The 13710-nt window shown below is 40.4% G+C and overlaps 1 protein-coding gene across 29 annotated transcripts in view; it reads left to right on the top strand.

Moving 5' to 3' along the window:
• macf1 (microtubule actin crosslinking factor 1) overlaps positions 1–13710 on the top strand; it is a 437138-nt gene that overhangs the window by 275252 nt on the left and 148176 nt on the right. For 26 of the 29 annotated variants that reach the window (XM_033045293.1, XM_033045299.1, XM_033045287.1 and 23 more), the window contains 5 exons: positions 2570–2719; positions 3153–3362; positions 7399–7635; positions 10027–10176; positions 12497–12730. In XM_033045293.1, the coding sequence (XP_032901184.1) occupies positions 2570–2719; positions 3153–3362; positions 7399–7635; positions 10027–10176; positions 12497–12730 (981 nt within the window). The remainder of the gene's footprint in view (positions 1–2569; positions 2720–3152; positions 3363–7398; positions 7636–10026; positions 10177–12496; positions 12731–13710) is intronic. The other 3 variants (XM_033045296.1, XM_033045292.1, XM_033045291.1) reach the window with 1 other exon arrangement.

The raw sequence follows: 13710 nt of genomic DNA, 5'->3' as shown, positions 1-13710 counted from the left end.
AACATTTTACTCCCTTCTGGACATATCTCCCAGTCCGATTAAGGTCTATGTGACCATGCAAATCGTCATAAATATTTTCTTAGGTTTGCAGAAGGCTTTGTACTATTTCACTTGTTATTCCACACAGCCATCGTGCTGAATGTGTGCCAGATCCTCCCTTTCTTCCAACTGCTCTTTGTGCAGATACTCTTATCCGTTTCCTCACCGCTTCATATGATGCATGTAAAATCTTTTTGAAATAGAAATTATTTAAGTAACTTTATTATAACAACCCAGTGAAAGATTAAACAGCAGTGAGGCTGAAATTTGGCATTTTCATATTTCCTACATTTACCACAACTGAATAAAATGTTATCAAAGTGAAAAATCTGATTGCATCGATTCAGTGTATTACATTAATCGCATTTTGATGGAATACCAAGGAAAATTGACAATTTCAATTTCTTGGTAGGGAAAGTTGTTACATGCCCTTCCTATGAATGCTGGAAAGTGAAATCTATATTTTAAGTCGGCTACAATGTACTATCGTACATATAATAGATGATGTCCTTTATCCCCCAAGCAGGATGGCTTAATTAAAACAGTCTTTCACAGAGGGGCTTGAATTTGGTGTCAGATATGAGACCTTTTATCATTCCAAAGCTGGCCAAAAAAATGGAAGTTCTTACAATATAATTTGTCTAATGAGGCAAAAAAACTCATCATGAGCTGCATTAAGTGGGTGCAAGAAATTGCAGATGCTGGTTTACAAAAGAAAACACAAAGTGTTAGAGAAACTCAGCAAGTCAGGCAGCATCTCTGGAGAAGATTGATAGGTGATGTTTTAGATCGGGACCCTTCTTCACACACCTGAAGAAGGGCCCTGACCGAAGTCACCTATCCATGGTCTCCAGAGATACTGCCTGACCCGGTGAGCACAAGCGTGAAAGCATAGAGTCCTTTCCCCAGGATAGGGGAGTCTTCTCACTTCCCCCTTATGCATACACCCTTCTGATTACATCTGTAATAATGGAATGGCCAGGTTGTTTATTGCAGTCGGATATCATTCTGCATATTTGGCTGAGCCCTTTTGAATGATTTTCTTTTTGCAGTAGAATATAGATTAGAGATCATGGATTATGATCTTCGCAATGCATCTGTCACCTTTGTTACCATGCTACTGTATATCATCTCATCCAAACAGATTGACAGTCAAAGGCACTGAATTATAAGTACACTATTGAACATTGTCAAGTCAGGTAAAGAAAGGAAAATGTGCATAAGACTGCCTTGTAAAGTTAATTTTCAGTGACAGAGCTGTTGTTTGACATCTGTCAAGTCAAGATGAGTTTATCATCATGTGCGCAAGTACGATGAAGTACAGGAGCAATGAAAGCTGTGCTTGCAGCAGCTTCACAGGCATATAGCCTCAGGCAAACACACAAAAATCACATTGTGCACAACTGTGGAAAGAAAATAACTGCAAAGAAACAAACATTAATGCAAAATCTAGAGAACAAGTCAGTGACAGTGCAAGAGGTGGGATGTTGTGGTCTGGTGAGGTAGAATTAGGGTTGTGCAGGTCAGTACAAGAACTTGGTGATTATGGATCGTGGTTGTGGAGAGGATGTTTCACTAGTGGGAGAGTCTCGGACCTGGTCATAGTCACAGAATTAAAGGATGTTTCTTTAGGAAGGAGGAGGAGGAATTTCTTTAGAATTTCTAAAATTTCTGTAGGTGGTGAATCTGTGGTATTCTTTCCCACAGAAGGCTGCGGAGGCCATGTCAATGGATATTTTTAAGGCAGAGATAGATTCTTCATTAGTACGGGTGTCAAGTATTATGGGGAGAAGGCAGTAGAATGTGGTTAGGAGGGAGAGAGAGATCAGCCATGATTGAATGTCAGAGTAGACTTGATGGGTAAATGGCCTAATTCCACTCTTATCACTTATGACCTTATGATTATAGGAAAGTAACTGTTCCTGAACCTGATGGTGTGGGACTTTGGGCTTCAGTCTTTCCTTTCTGATATCATAGTCATAAATGTTATTGTACCTACCTCAACTCCTTGCTCTGGCAGATCATTCCATATAATCCCCAATCGTGTGGTGATAAAGTTGTCCCCCCCCCCCCCCCCCCCTCAGGTTCCTATAAAATCTTTCCCTTGTTGGTTTAACCGATGCCTTCTAGTTCTTGATTCGCCTATCCTGGGAAAGAAAACTATGTGCATTCACCCTATCTATCTATCCAGCTCATGAAATTATACACTGCCTTAAGATCTTAACCTTTAACCTCCTGCACTCCAAGAAGTAGCCCGAGCTGCCCAACTTCTCCCTGCACTTGAATCCTGGCAAAATCCTCAAATAATCTTTTCTGCACGTTTTCCAGCTTAATTCCATCTTTTCTATAGCAGGGTGACTAAAACAGAACATAATACTCCAAGTGTGGTGCAAAATCATCCATATGGCCCCAGTTTTGTCGGTGTAAAGATCAATCTGTGTTGTAGTTTAAAAAATATATATCATTTCTATTGAATTCCATGAAATTATAATTTATCTATTTTTTTTTAAATTATTTCCTATGTCACCAGCCTTTATGTCATAAGCAGCAATGCCTGGAACATGACAAGAATCTTGTTTCTTACCTGTCTCATGTGCTGGATATTGAGTTGAGGCTCAAGCAACAGAAGCCAGTCGGTGACAACCTGCCAAGGCTTCTTGAACAATTGCACGTGGCAAAGGTTAGTCCATCATGCTTAATAGTCAAGAATGATATTTATTTATCGGAACTCAATTCTGCTTTGTAGAAACAGGAAACTGCAGATGCTGGTTTACCAAAGAAAGACACAAAGTGCTGGAGTAACTCAGCATGTCAGACAGCATCTCTCGAGACCATGGATAGCTAATGTTTTGGGGGTCAGGTCTCTTCTTCAGTCACTTCTGAAGAAGGTACCCAACCTGAAATGTCACCTATCCATATTCTCCAGGAATGCTGCCTGATCCACTGAGTTACTCCAGCACTTTGTATCTTTCCTTGAATTTTGGTTTGGACTTTTTCCTTAAATTTTGCTTAGTTAAACTGTGCATGGCATTCTATTTATTTGTTTTGATATCTGATTTTTATAATTATTGAAAATGCTGAAGTATTTCACACTGTCTTCACACTGTTTTTAGGGCTTTGAAGCAGAACTTGAGAAGCTATCAGTCCAGATTGACCAAGAGATGATATTGGTTAAGATACTCGAAGGATGCACACATGTACCTGATCAATTACAGAAGGCACTTGAGAAAGACTCGAAAAGCTTGCAGATCTCATTTACCTCAGTCCGCGAGCAGTCAAAAGCTTGGCACGGTGCTTTGACAGACGTTCTGGCAACTAAGAAAGTAAGCTAAGTGAAAGACAGAAAATCAAATCATTTAAAAATATATATTTCTTGGCGTTCTCCCTTCCTTTGTGTGCATTATCCGTGATCAGTGTATAAAGGTCATCTAATGAAAGTATATACTTGGTGGTTAGTTTGTTTAGTTTAGAGATACAGCAAGGAAACAGGCCCTTCCGCCCACCGAGTCCATGCCAACCAGGGATCACTCCATCCACTAGCACTATCCTATACACTGGGAACAATTTGCAATTTTTACTGAAGCCAATTAATCTAAAAAATCTGTATGTCTGCCATCAATTGAACCTGTATGAGGATAACATGTAATCAAAGGTAAATTATTGAACTGTTGTCAGTGGACATGCAACCTTGATGTGAATGGTTGCACATCCATTAGTATTTGCAGTTACTGAACTGCCACTTAAGCTGGAGTTTTTCAACTATTACATCATGTTAAGGTACGTCCAAATCAATCTTGGACCAATTTATCACTAACTTAGTAACTGGAATTTGTGATGGTTCATTAAATCACAATGCTGATCCTGCATCATTTTTTTATTGTCCTGGATTGGAAACCAAATAATGGTTGTTCTGTTTCTTCAACTGATCAGGCATTTACCTTCAACGGTGGTCAACTATCCTCAAGATATGACCTTAATAATTTGTAATAACTGAAACTCATTTGGTAATTGTTTTAAAGGGGATGTCCCACTTGGGCGATCTAATCCGTGAGTTCTGGCGAATTTGCCCTTGACTCGTACTCACAGCATGGTCGACACGAGGTTGTAGGAGGTCTTCGTAACTCTCCTTCATGCTCGAGAGTAGTCTCCGCATACTCAAGGCCTCAGCTAGGTCGTGGCGTTTTTGTCAATCTGTTAAAAAATGCCCGCGAGTAAAAAAAGGTCGCCATGGAAAAATTCGATACTTTTTTTACTCGTAGGTTTAGTCGTAGTAGGTCGTCATGTTAGTCGTAGGCAATCGAGGGTAGTCGAAGGTAGTCGTAGATAGTCTTCATCATAGTCGAAGGGAGGTCAAAGGAGGTCGTCTTCACTCTCCACTATTCGATGTCCAATTTTCCCAAAGTTTGTCGTAGCTAGTCGAAGCTGGTCTTCAACATAGTCGAAGGAGGTCTTCAACATGTCATTTTTTCAAACTCTTCTAAACTCGCCAATTAGGTCGCCCAAGTGGGACAGCCCCTTAAGTGTGCTGATTTTTGACACTTTGTCATAAAGCAGCCAGAGTACTGTATATCAGTTATAATTAAATGAAACAAAAAATAAAGAGAAAGTGTTGGCTTGCTGTCTGTTATGAATGAGGGGGGGAAAAGCTTTTTCAAAAGTTTTTCCAAGGATCAGTTTCAATTTACCAGGTATCCACATCATAGGGGGAGACCAAATTTGTGAGTTGTATAATAGTGAAATATTCAGCTTCTTTCCTATAGATGAAATAGTTAATGTAAGATTAAGCTTCGATCAGTGTTCCATCTGGACACAATATGTTACAATTAAATCTGTGCCATTGCCAGAATTGTGATCGCAGCATTTCAGCACTATACTTCAACATCAATCATAAAATACACACAGGATCAGACAGAAAAATGAACAATGTGTGTGATGAGACAAGTTGTTTCTTTCAACCACCTGCTCTGCAGCTCCAAAACCAAAGATTGTATCCTTGAATGAGCATGCAGTTATTTCAGGTGGTCTATAAAAACTGGATTTGCTAAATTATCAGACAATATATTCAGTGATTAGTGATCACAGTGATTTGTAGCATTGTTTGCTAACACATTTTGCAGAGTCTAATCAGCAGTCAGATCACTAGGAATATAATTGAGAGCAAAATTCAAACAGTTGCCTTGACCTGTTACATTACAATTAAGTTAGTGAGTTTTAAAAAAGGGCCTTCGGTATTATGTTAGACAGCAGACCAGATCTTGATGGAAACCATTTCCAGTGTTTCTGACCTGGGATTGCTCATGGAGTCGACATTTCATTACCTCGCAGTGCCAGAGATAGAGGTTCGATCCCAACTTTGGGTGCTGTCTGTGAGAACTGTTTGAATGTTCTCCCTGTGACCATGTGGCCTTCCTCTGGGTGTTCTGGTTTCCTCCCACATCCCAAATGTGTGTGGGTTTGTAGGTTAATTGGCCTCTGTAACTTGCCCTGGTATGTTGGGAGTAAATGCAAAAGTGGGATAACATAGAACTAGTGATGGTCAGCGTGGACTCGATGGGCCGAATAGCCTGTTTCCATACTGTATCTTTCAGAGGGAAGTTCTCTTGATGGACAAGAAAAATGAAAAAGTAATAATTTGCTCCAAATGTGTTTTTTAATTTTGCCCATAAATAGCCCATAAATAGCAACAGGAAAATGACGAGATAATCTGTTTTTAATTATGTTGTTTGAGATAAGAGAGGAATGGTTCTGAATATACTGCACATGTGGCTATATTAGTTATCCTTTTGAATGGGTGTTTGGTCAATTTAGCCAACTGTCTAAGTTTTTAAGCCGTTTGCACCACTCACTGCTGTTGCTGGGAAATGTAATTCAATATAGCATCTCTCCACAAGGTAAAGAGGTATGTAAAACGTGAGGCCATGCTGGGTGCAGGTTGCCAGTTGCTGGCAGTGGGTTCTGGTTTACCAAAGGCTGCATTCGGAAAGTTTAACAAGTGTTTTTGCCCTTCTGCATAAGGGAATAAAATAACAACATCTGACTTGTGTAATTGAAGTTACATTTCTCAAAATGTGGCTGGACATTGACAGTTGTGGAGATCTAATAGAAACAGTCCAGTTAAAAAGAGGTTTATACTTCTATCATCCCCTCTAGGATTCAAGGTGATCAAGAAATGAATTGCATTAGAAATTGCTGTTCTCATGTAGGGAACATACTGTAGCGTGCACCCAGAAATAGCAATAGCCAAATGACTAGATAATATATTTTTAATTGGGTTTGTTGAGGTTTGTGTTGGCCGGGACTCTTGGGATTATTCCCCTTCTCTTCCAAAATCTTTGAGAGAAGTTGGGCGTCTGTTTTTAAAATCATTCCACATGATGGCTTCTTTGGGTGGGCAGCGTACTTACTATCATAGCTGCAAGGTCAACTCAGATTTTTGAGGAGGGCCTGAACCCACAAATTTATGTTGGTTGCTTGGAAAGGTAAAAGATCATAAGGTGGCTTCAAATTTGTTTGGTTGAGATATGTAGTGACTGTTTCTGAATATCATGCATATGTCGAAATACTAGTTTTTCAGTTGAATAGGTGTTTGGTTAACGGGCACCATTTTAACTAGTTGGGCACTTGAGTAATTTCATTAGGTAGATCACATTATCTATTTTATATGCTGATTTCTTCAGGAAACCAAAATAAAAAATTCAGATGATCATAACTTGTAGGTGTAGTAATGATTTGAATTTTAGGGGAAGCAGAACTCCTGGCAAGAAGCAATAACTACCCTATGAGTTTACTTTAGAGGTACTGCATGGAAACAGGCCCTTTGGACCACTGAATCTATACTGGCCATCCATCACCCATTGACACTACTTCTATGTTACCCCAGTGTTCGCATCCACTCTGTACGCACGAGAGTCACACTAACCTACAAACCCGCACGTCTTTGGGAAGTGGGGGGGAAAGCCGGGGCACCTGGAGGAAACCAACGGTGTCACGGGTAGAACCTGCAAACTCCACTTAGGCAGCCTCCGAGGACTGGATCGAACGTGGTTTGGGGTTGGCTCTGTGAGGCAGCAGCTCCACCAGCTGTGTCATTGCACTGATCACCTGCATGAGGCACAGGGTTTGAACAGTGAGAATGTTACACCAATACCTGAATTTGCAAAAATAAGATCGAGATTTAAGTAAAATTGTTATTCCAAATATGTAGAATTCTTTTGCAATTACATAATTTAATGAGCCAATATCACTGTTATTTCAAGAAAATATATTTGTTCCTATCCTCATAGATTTAATCACAAAGTGTAGATTTATGCTTTTGCTATTTGACATGTTTACAATTAGTCCTCCCATTCTTTTTTGTAGGAGCTAAAGGGATCATCGTCACACACTAAAGCAGATATTGATGAAGTGAATTTTGATATCCAACGTTTTAATACTGATCATGCTCAAGCCTCAAGCCCTCAACAAAGCAGCATGTTGTTGCATAAACAATTAGATGACCCATTTGGGTCATTCGGAAACATTTCTGAAAATATTGGAGCATGGACTTCACCACCAGATCTTCAGCTTCAGGATAACGTGTCTGTGGAATCCAAGCAGGTTTGGACCAGCCAGCAATTAGATGTAAAATACAATAGTTTTGAGCTGCAGAAAATATTTCTAAAGCAAAATGTCAGGTGTGATATAATGCATTATCTGACAATGGGTAAAAGTGAGAACCTAGTTATTATGAATATTAAGATATGCAAATAAATGCATTTCAAGTGCAAACTGCTGAATCAGTAAAAACGGACATTGTAGCTTTTAAGCCACTTGTTGAAAAGTTGCTTTACTGTCAAAGTCTTCACGCAGTGAATGTACATAAATAAAACTGTAATCCACTATCCAATTTGGAAATGCTGCATCTCTGGCATCTGGCTGGCCAGGTGATACTTGAGATTTCCACTTTCCACAGCACCAGTTCTTGTGGCCCCAAGCCACTTGCAGCTCCCTGATGGCCGTGCTCCTCTCCTTGCACTGAGACCTCAGTTATCTTGTTGGCATTCCCGTCCCTGCACTTTCCGACCACTTGAGAGAAGGAATGGGTGACGTTTCGGGTCGCGACCCTTCTTCTAAAGATGAGTCTTGACCCAAAATGTCACCCATTCCTTCTATCCAGAGATGCTGCCTGTCTCGCTGAGTTACTCCAGCATTTTGTGTCTGTTTTCGGTGTAAACCAGTATCTGCAGTTCTTTCCTACACTTTCCGAGCAATTGATGGGACTCTGTTAGACAATAGACAATAGGTGCAGGAGTAGGCCATTCGGCCCTTCGAGCTAGCACCGCCATTCAATGTGATCATGGCTGATCATCCCCAATCAGTATCCCCCGTTCCTGCCTTCACCCCATATCCCCTGACTACACTATTTTTAAGAGCCCTATCTAGCTCTCTCTTGAAAACATCCAGAGAACCTGCCTCCACCGCCTTCTGAGGCAGAGAATTCCCCAGACTCGCCACTCTCTGTGAGAAAAAGTGTTTCCTTGTCTCCGTTCTAAATGGCTTATTCTTTATTCTTAAACTGTGGCCCCTAGTTCTGGAGTTCTGAAGTTTCAGGCTTCCAGTTCTGCGCACTGGGAAGCGGGTTCACCCTCCCCTTTGCCACTCGCCAGGAGCGGGTTTCCATGCACCCTTGACGCTCACAAGGGTCCTGTAGATAGATTTGTATAATAATTCAATTAAATTAGAAATAAAGGAACTTGGATGGATTGGCTGTTTGAAAGAAAATGTGCTGATCTGTATTCGGCTGATATAAACGTTGGTTGGCAGTGTGCTTGCTGATTTTACCACAGTTTAATGTGAACTGGGCAAAACAGCTGACATACCAAGTACATTTAAGAGATTCCATGTAATTTCCGTCCATGGTATGAACGCACATCAATGGTCCAACTTGCGCTCGATTTGGGTTCTTCATAAAGCTGCTCCAATAATCTTTTTTCCTTTAATCTAATGCCAGTCAGTAGCCTCAGCCATGTGTGTATTGTGTGTGTAAGTGTGATGTCTGAAATGACTGTGGATTATTTCTCTGTCTTGTTCAGTTGCAATGCTTTCAGTAACCCTCTAACCAATGTTCTTTGAGTCAATCTTGTAATCTGTTTTGCCTTGCTTTTTTCAGATACTTTTGTTCCGTTAACCGCCACGGCTCACATAATGAAGATAATGCTTTGCAGTGGATCTGAAAATGGTCATTGAAGTGTTAACTGTGGTTTTTAACCATGAGACCACATGCTAATAGTTCTTGTCATTGTCGTTCTATAACAGCTGATTCTTCACTGCTTCTATAATGTACTTCTGTGAAATCTCCACACAGTGGCTTCCCTGTATATTTGTGACACATCTTGCTCAATTGTACTAATTCATAATGTGATATCTGTAGTCCATCTAAAGGCTGGAGATGAGGACTATTTGCTTGTGACTGCTGTTTAATTTCAAGCAGCTCTTTGAAAATTGCTCAGACAAATGTTCACAGAATTCTGAGTGTGCAGTGTAAGCATTTTATCTGCATATTGCAGCGCATTCTAACATCACCCATCAATTTTCTTTCATCTGCCATGAAATCATGTGCATTAAACTTTAATCAACCAGTTTGAATCCATCTAGTTTTGAAGATCACAGATTATTATCTCTCAAGCTTAGCTTTCTAAATCTCATTCAGAACTTAAATATTTCAAATCAATTATTAAATCTAAAATTATACCATTGTGGACCTCATACGTGTTCAGATGATTTGAAGGCAAATTGCACAACTACATGTGCATGACAATTATTTTTGGATTGGGTTTAATCAAGTAAAAAAATGTTTGGCTTATGAAAACAAAATCTGCATGGATCTATTGTGTCCACCCAGCCAGAGATGATCTATAGACATCATTAAGTTGTATTTCAAAATGCCAGTTATGTGAATTAGCAGCACATAAATGGAAAGAAGGAATGTACATTCTAGTTTTGTTTCAGACGCGACAGGAACAACAGGAGGAATGCGAGCAGAAACTGGATGAGCTTGGTACATGGCTGGCCCAGACAGCTAACATGGTGGCCAGTCACCAGGTGGCAATTAGCGAGTGTGACTTGCCAGCTCTTCATGAGCAGCAGAGTGCGATTCAGGTTTGTGAAGCCAATTTTATAATAATGGACTAGCTTTTGCCTTAACCCAAACTGTTTTTTCACCATCAGATTTAGTCATACAATGTGGAAAAAGGCCCTTTGGCCCAACATTCCCATGCCAACCAACTTGCCCCAAATATAGTAGACCCACCTGCCTGTGTTTGGCCTATATTCCTCCAATTCCTCCTCGTCCCCTTTCTAAAGGAACGTCCTTTTATTCTGAGGGTATGCCCTCTGGTCCTAGACACTCCCACTAGTGGAAACATCCTCTCCATGTTTGTTCTATCCAAGCCTTTCATTGGTTAGTTAGTTAGTTCTGCTCACCCTTCTACAGGGAAGATGTAGAGACTTTGGAGAGGGCGAAGGAGAAGTTGTCTGGGCTAGAGGGCATTGGATATAAGGAAGGTTGGACAAACTTGGATTGTTTTCTCGCGAGGTCTAAGGCTGAGGAGAGACCTGATAGAAGTATTAAAAAATATATGAAAGTCACAGAATCTTTATCCCAGGATTGAAATATCAAAGACTAGAGGGCATTGCTTTGTGAGAGGAGCAAAGTTTAAATGCGAGCTGTGGGGTTTTTTTTAACGGAATGGTGGGTGCCTGGAACACATCACCGGGGGAGGTGATGGAAGCTGATACAATTTGGTATTTATGAGGGGGACATGGATATTGAGGGAATGGGGGGGGGGGGGGGGGGGGGGGGTATAGATGATGTGTAGGCAGAGGAGATTAGATTAACTTGGCATCGTGTTGAGCACAGACCTTGTGTGCTGAAGCATCTGTCCTGAATTGTTCTGTTCTAATGAAGAGGGAGCAGCTCCATCGAAATACATTGCAAGACTTATTGCATTTATTATTTACTATTTACATAATATGACTCCAGGAGATTCCTTAACTGAGAGTGAATCAGAAGCTAAATGTGCTTCAACTTGGAACAGCAGCTGCACACTACAGTCTCCAGCCAGTACAGTAGGGGAACAGCCCACCCTGGATTGCAGCTGGGTGAGAAATTGGAAGGATGAGCTGAGCGTTAAGACCAAATGCAATAATATTTGGGAGATGGGATTAGGTGACATGGTTGATCCGTAAACTGGATAAACTGCTGCCAGATGCATGGAAGTTAACTGGCGTTGGTGCATTTAAGGGAAAGCTGTGTTAAATACTTGAGGAAGCTAGAGAATGTTTTCATAGGCAGAGGAAGTTCATGAAGAGCATGAGATTGAGGTATAAAAGTAGCAGTGTGTTTATGATGTACCATGAAGAAGCTGCAGTTCAGGAAATAAGCCATCATCTGTTCTTATCGGCATTATTTATGATGGAAAGCACATAAAAACATCAATTTCAATTTTTTAAAGCTTTTCTCCAACAGTAAAATAATTCCATATGCCCTTTGTAATTAATACATGACATTCTAAAATTTTAGATGAAGCAGAGATGATTAATTTTCCAACTTTTTTTTGTTTCTATGCAATAAAGCCTATATTTGGTCTTTTCGCTAAATCATTTTTACAAGACGAACCATCATTTTTAGAACTCCGCATCTCCAAATTTAATATCACTGAAACGCTGTTCTTAAAATATCTTTTAGATATCCAGTTTGATGGTTTAAATGAAATTCAGTATAGTTACTAATGTCATTGAGGTATTTAGCAGAAGTATAACTGACATCACAAAAATATTTTCCACTTCTCAACTCAGGATAGTAGCTGGCTTCCATCAAAACATAACAGCAGATGGGAAATATCGTACGGTTTTCTGAATTTCCTCATCAATCCGCTCCGTATGTTAAGAAAAAAAGAGCAGTTGGTTGACCATGAACTGCTTTTGTCAAGGACATAAATATCAGTTACTTCTCTACTGCACAGTAATAAGAAGTACAGTTGAGAAGTGGTTGACTTTAGTAATTTTACCAGGCTGTAGCCTCAGTGAGTCAACAACCAAAATAGAATGGGCAGGTTTACTTGGGTAAAACCCTCTATAATTGTGGGATTCATCTTTTGCTTAAAATAAACTGTGCCTAAAACAAGGCTACAGGAATTTGTAGAAATAAGGAACTGCAGATGCTGGCTTATGGGGGAAAAAAATACACAAAGTTCTGGAATATCTCAGCAGGTCAGGCAGCATCTCTGGAGAACATGGATAGGCAATGTTTCAGGTTGAGAGCCTTCTTCAGACTGATTGTAGGGGGGGGGGGGGGGGCAACAGGAATTTGATTTGATTTGGGCATGTAGTACATGTAGGTATATTGTCAGTGTTGTTTTGTGTGCCTTCTTTCACAATAAGGCTATTACATTATTTTTCCTGTTATGTTCCTTCTTAGACATTACAAAAAGACATGCAATCACGCGCTGCTGCTATGGAGGATGTGATCAAGGCCACAGAACACTTATTACATGAAAATGAGGGAAAGCTAGGTACTGAAGAATTGGCAAAAGTTGAAACAAAACTATTGGAAGTTAAGGCTCAGCACAAAGTCTTGAGTCAAAGTGCCGAGAAACTTCAGAAACAAGTAGACAGTGCCTTAACGAAAGCTGTGCAGCAGGAAACAGAAAAGGTAACACCCACCAGAAAATCGATAGAAGTATTGAAAGTCAGTACAGTACCCCCACATTATAATGGTAGATTGTAACCCCATGTTACTGCACGCGGGGTATCAAAAATTCCCCCTTATGGACTTTACAAGTGACTACCAGAACGTTTAAGATACAGAAAACATTTTGCTCTTATGTAATTTGTGCGGAAAAGTAGCTAAACAAACACAAAATGTGAAAATAACAACGAATTGTGGTGATTTTGTCAAGGGTTCCCATTTCAGAACATTGTAATTGCAGCATTTTCTAGGACGGCAATGCCACCCATCACTGGGTATACTGTACTGTAATGCAACAGCAGTTTTATACTAATCAAATGCTCAAACAGTGTTATAGAATAGAGGTGAAGGAGCCGCAAATGTATCTAATGTTTGTTGCTTCCTGTTTTTTCGAGTTGCCAGGGAAATGGTCATTTGTTGATGTTAATACCAAGTTTAGAAATAGTAATCCAGGGAATTATGTAAATGCAGTGAATAAGTGCATAAACGTTTTGTAATTGTAATGAGGGAGAAAACCAGAATGGTGGTGAAGTAACTTTACACTGGGATAGAGTAGTTGAGCAGGAGATGGAGATTTGGGGACTGGGGTTGGGTGGTGGTGGCAGAGATAGAGAGCAAGGGGAAATCAAGATGGAAAGAAAAGGGTTGAGAGAAAAGGTGAGCAAAGTAGGCGGGAGCTGAGAAGGAGGTGGACCAGGAAAGAGAGATGGAGAAAGACAGGGCGTGGAGAGGGAGCTGAGGAAGAGAGAGTGGGCAAGAACAGATATTTGTCATGTGTGTTTGGTTAGAGAGTGTTGGTGTGCCTCATCTTCAGTGTTTATTATTCCCCTCCCATTGGACCAACGCTGGCCAAGTCCACGTGTTTGGTCAGCTGAAATGGTCTGCCATGGGCACAGAACCTATTGTAAAGCTTCTTCAACTCATCTGACTTACTCATCATCAAT

Source organism: Amblyraja radiata, chromosome 27, assembly GCF_010909765.2.
Source record: "Amblyraja radiata isolate CabotCenter1 chromosome 27, sAmbRad1.1.pri, whole genome shotgun sequence".
In the NCBI taxonomy this organism is placed as follows: domain Eukaryota; kingdom Metazoa; phylum Chordata; class Chondrichthyes; order Rajiformes; family Rajidae; genus Amblyraja; species Amblyraja radiata.
This window is presented reverse-complemented; position numbering and strand designations above follow the sequence as displayed.